We start from the raw sequence: 4,400 nt of genomic DNA on the forward strand, positions 1-4,400 counted from the left end.
TTAAACCTGGCTCCGTGCGTGTGTGTAAATTTTTAATTGCACTGTAATTTCTTCAGTCTCTAGCCCGCGCCTCCCCCCACCCCCCAATACCTCGCTAGCCGCCTTGACTGGCACGCGCCGGGAGCCCTGGCTTGGGCCCCTCGGCGCGTCTGATTGGCTGCGGGGCAGCTCCCGTCTGCTCCGCCTGCGCCCTCATTGGGCGAGAGGCGCAGCCAGCGGCACTTCAAAGCGGGTGCTCCTCGCACTTAGGCTGAGTTTAGCCGGCGGGAGCCCGGAGTCCGCTCGGCGCGAGCGCGGGGACGCGGGAGCTGCGCGGGATCCGAGCAGCTTTCCGGAGCAGCCGTGAGGCTCAGCCCCGCTCCCGGCCCCGCCGCGCAGCCCAGGGACCTGCTATGGCCACGTCTATACTCGGGGTAAGTCGGAAGTGCGGCAAGACATTTGCTCTTTTTAACTGCAGTAAATTTTCGTTATGGCTTCTCCGCGTCGGCGGCTCCGGAGAAACTGTTGCTGCCGGACAGCAGTTTCAGCGCCTTTTAGCACTTTCCACATTTCTGGGGCTGATTCTTTCCAAGTTATTGAAACCTAGGAGATGCCTTTGTAAGAAAATGATTTGTTAAGCAACGCTTTTTTTTTAAGGTGGCTTTAAAGAAAACCTAGAGGTTTCTTTTCTTCCCCTGGTGATTAATACCCCATCCCCCCTTGCTCCGGGGATTGTTGCAATTACGCGACAGTGGTGTTTCCAGAAAACAGCCTTAATCGTTTTGCAGTCCATGTAGTCACGTTAACAAACATTTACACTTCTGAGGCTCCCCAGTTCGCTTGTGACTTGAAATCCATAGCTGGGTCCCTTCTCGGAATCTTGTTTTCATAATCGAGGATGGGGGGGGGGAGACTGTAAACATTAAAAACAACGTTTCCTATTAAAAAAAAAAAAAGGGTTAAGTCGTAGCCACCCTTGGAAGCAGTGTCCCAAGTTTCCCCCGCCCCCGAGCCGCTGTTTCGGCCGCCTCCGCCCTCACCCGATGTTTGTTGTCGTTGTGTTTACTTCCGTGCTTTACTCCGAAGGGCGATTTGGGGGCCTCAGTGAGAGGAGCGGGCTTACGGCGAGCGGGAGGCGAGCTACCCAAGTCCGGCCCTGGGTAGGGGTTGCAGCGGCGGAGACGGGGAGGACTGAGACATCTCTGATTTCTAGCCCCACCGAGGAACAACTTTCCAGCGCCGGGGCTCTCGCCCTTGGGATCGCCTGAGCCCGGCGCGGGGCGCGGCGCATCCTTGGCGAGCGCGCGGGGAGGAGGCGCGAGCCCAGGAGCCACGACCCCCCGGGACCAGCCGCGGGGGAAACGAGGCTGCTCACGGGTGCACTTTGTGTCTTCCTCCCACTTCTTCCTGCCCTCCTTCTCCTTGCTCCCTCCCTCACCCCACCCACTCTAGGAAGAGCCGCGCTTTGGAACGACCCCGTTGGCCATGCTGGCGGCGACCTGCAACAAGATCGGCAACACAAGCCCGCTGACGACGCTGCCGGAGTCGAGCGCCTTTGCCAAGGGCGGCTTCCACCCGTGGAAGCGCTCCTCGTCCAGCTGCAACCTCGGCTCCAGCCTCTCGGGCTTCGCCGTGGCCACCGGTGGCCGCGGCTCGGGCGGCCTGGCGGGCGGCTCGGGCGCAGCCAACAGCGCCTTCTGCCTGGCCTCCACGTCCCCCACGTCGTCCGCTTTCAGCAGCGACTACGGCGGCCTCTTCTCCAACTCGGCGGCTGCCGCGGCGGCGGCGGCTGGAGTGTCCCCGCAGGAGGCGGGCGGCCAGTCGGCCTTCATCTCCAAGGTGCACACGACGGCGGCCGACGGCCTGTACCCGCGCGTGGGCATGGCGCACCCGTACGAGTCGTGGTACAAGTCGGGCTTCCACTCGACGCTGGCGGCGGGCGAGGTGACCAACGGCGCGGCGTCGTCGTGGTGGGACGTGCACAGCAGCCCGGGCTCGTGGCTGGAGGTGCAGAACCCCGCTGGGGGGCTCCAGAGCTCGCTGCACTCGGGCGCCCCCCAGGCCTCGCTGCACTCGCAGCTCGGCACCTACAACCCCGACTTCAGCTCGCTCACGCACTCGGCCTTCAGCTCCACGGGCCTCGGCTCCTCGGCCGCCGCCGCCTCGCACTTGCTCTCCACCAGCCAGCACCTGCTGGCTCAGGACGGCTTCAAGCCGGTGCTGCCCTCCTACTCGGACTCCAGCGCCGCCGTGGCGGCCGCGGCGGCCAGCGCCATGATCTCGGGCGCCGCGGCCGCCGCCGCCGGGGGGAGCTCGGCGCGCTCCGCCCGCCGCTATTCTGGCCGCGCCACCTGCGACTGCCCCAACTGCCAGGAGGCGGAGCGGCTGGGCCCGGCCGGAGCGAGCCTGAGGCGCAAGGGCCTGCACAGCTGCCACATCCCGGGCTGCGGCAAGGTGTACGGCAAGACGTCGCACCTGAAGGCGCACCTGCGCTGGCACACGGGCGAGCGGCCCTTCGTGTGCAACTGGCTCTTCTGCGGCAAACGCTTCACGCGCTCGGACGAGCTGCAGCGGCACCTGCGGACTCACACCGGCGAGAAGCGCTTCGCCTGTCCGGTGTGCAACAAGCGCTTCATGCGCAGCGACCACCTGAGCAAACACATTAAGACGCACAACGGGGGTGGCGGGGGCAAAAAGGGCAGCGACAGTGACACGGACGCCAGCAACCTGGAGACGCCCCGCTCCGAGTCCCCAGACCTCATCCTACACGACTCCGGCGTCAGTGCCGCCCGGGCGGCGGCGGCGGCGGCGGCAGCAGCTGCGGCGGCAGCGGCGGCGGCGGCGGCCTCGGCGGGAGGCAAGGAAGCCGCGTCGGGCCCCAACGACTCTTAGAGGCCGGGCGAGAAGTGCGAGCGAGCGAGTAGAGACACCGAGAGCGAGCGAGAGGTTCGGAGGGCCAGCGAGCGGGGCACGGACGGGCGGGGGCTCCAGAGACGCCCCCCCGGGCCACCACGAAGCGTAGCTGCACCCGGCTCCTCGGCCGCTGCTCGCCGGCCACGCCAGGAGCTACCCTCTGCTGTCCCGGACCAGACGAGAATCGAACGCGTGATCCAGGAACAAAAGCAAACCGTCCTCCGACACAAGCAACACTTTAAAAAACTGCACACATACACAGACACACACACCCGAGACCTACAACCACAAGCACTCACATTAGCGCGCGCTTGCGCGCGTACACACACACACACACACGCACACACACAACTCTCGCACAAACTTCTCGAGCGAAGAGCAATACACAGAAACGCTCCCTTCTTCCCCATAGCCCACCCCCTTCCACTAACCCTTCTCTTTCCTTTTCTCAAAAAACAAGCCACCACTCTGCAAAGGACTGTCAGAACATTTGAAAACAAACGGGACCTATAAAAACAGACCCTTTGTGTGGATTATATTATATATAAAATCCTCCAAGTCCTGCTTGATATCTACTTACAATGAGACTTTTTTTTTTTTCCTAAAAAGGAAGCATCAAAAAAGGCTTAAGGTGAGAAATTAAACTGGAAGTCTAGTGACAGTTTCTCTGTATTTCATAACATCTGTATAAATAGGGTTCAAAAAATTGTGTTCTTTTTTATTTTCTTGTAAATGTTCATTCAAATAGAGGGGTTTTTTTTGGTGAATTCCTGAAATTCAGGGAGTTTTTTTTTTAATTTTCTGATGCACTTTGTGAAAGTCAGTATATATGTAAAAGATATTTAATATGTTGAGTTATCATTTCACTCAAACACGTAAGTTAAGGTCATCTAAAGAAATTAAATGCGTTTATCTGTATGAAGAAAATCTTGACATCATATTTTCATTTTGGTATTATTAAAGGACTCTGAACAATACACTTCCTTTTTTTTTTTTTTTTTAATCCTGTTCCCCTGTCAATAACCTTTACGTGGGTCGACTTTTTTTGTTGGGAAAAAATTCCTTTAATGTTAGTTTTAGGTAATGTAAGGTTTATGTGAGTTATAAAAGCCATAATACATATATGTTTTTGAGAAGTCAAAATTATTTGTATATCAATAGCGTAAATTAAATTGGGTTATAAGAACATGTAGTTGTATTACTTAATGAAAGAGCTCTTAAAAGGTGACATTTTAAAACTCTGGAGCCCCTAAAATAAAGCAAAGATCCTTGGCAGCTTTAACTGGGGAGGTACCTACACCTCCCGGAGGGGTCGGACAAAACTCCAGTGGGTTTGTTTGTTTTTAAAAAGCGATTTAAAAACAATCTGTGAAAGGAAAAAGCTTTTTAAAAGAAGTCTTTTAGCTCCCAAGGCCCTCTATGTTGGGAGGCGACTCAGGGGAATAAATCGCTAGAGTCAATACCCCGGAAAAGACATTTCATGCCTAAATGAAAATCTTGTTAAATGT

General features: G+C 56.9%; 1 protein-coding gene across 2 annotated transcripts; it reads left to right on the top strand.

The window, feature by feature from the left end:
- The first annotated feature begins 255 nt into the window (after nucleotides 1-255).
- On the top strand, nucleotides 256-4,001 carry SP9 (Sp9 transcription factor). Of its 2 annotated transcripts, XM_032355979.1 has the most exons (3): nucleotides 256-413; nucleotides 1,432-2,223; nucleotides 2,272-4,001. In XM_032355979.1, exons 1-3 carry the CDS (start codon nucleotides 393-395, stop codon nucleotides 2,869-2,871), a joined length of 1,413 nt encoding a protein of 470 aa, XP_032211870.1. In that variant the 5' UTR covers nucleotides 256-392; the 3' UTR covers nucleotides 2,872-4,001. The 2 variants fall into 2 exon arrangements, with proteins under 2 accessions (XP_032211870.1, XP_032211869.1); XM_032355978.1 differs by having other exon boundaries at nucleotides 1,432-4,001.
- Nucleotides 4,002-4,400: the final 399 nt, after the last annotated feature.

Source organism: Mustela erminea, chromosome 8, assembly GCF_009829155.1.
Source record: "Mustela erminea isolate mMusErm1 chromosome 8, mMusErm1.Pri, whole genome shotgun sequence".
NCBI lineage: Eukaryota > Metazoa > Chordata > Mammalia > Carnivora > Mustelidae > Mustela > Mustela erminea.

What these genes read in the sequence shown, in the direction of transcription:
- SP9 (XM_032355978.1), top strand. Translation starts at nt 393, where the DNA reads ATGGCCACGTCTATACTCGGG. An exon ending in TGGCCACGTCTATACTCGGG is followed by an intron (nt 414 to 1,431) that starts GTAAGTCGGAAG and finishes CACCCACTCTAG; the next exon opens with GAAGAGCCGCGCTTTGGAAC.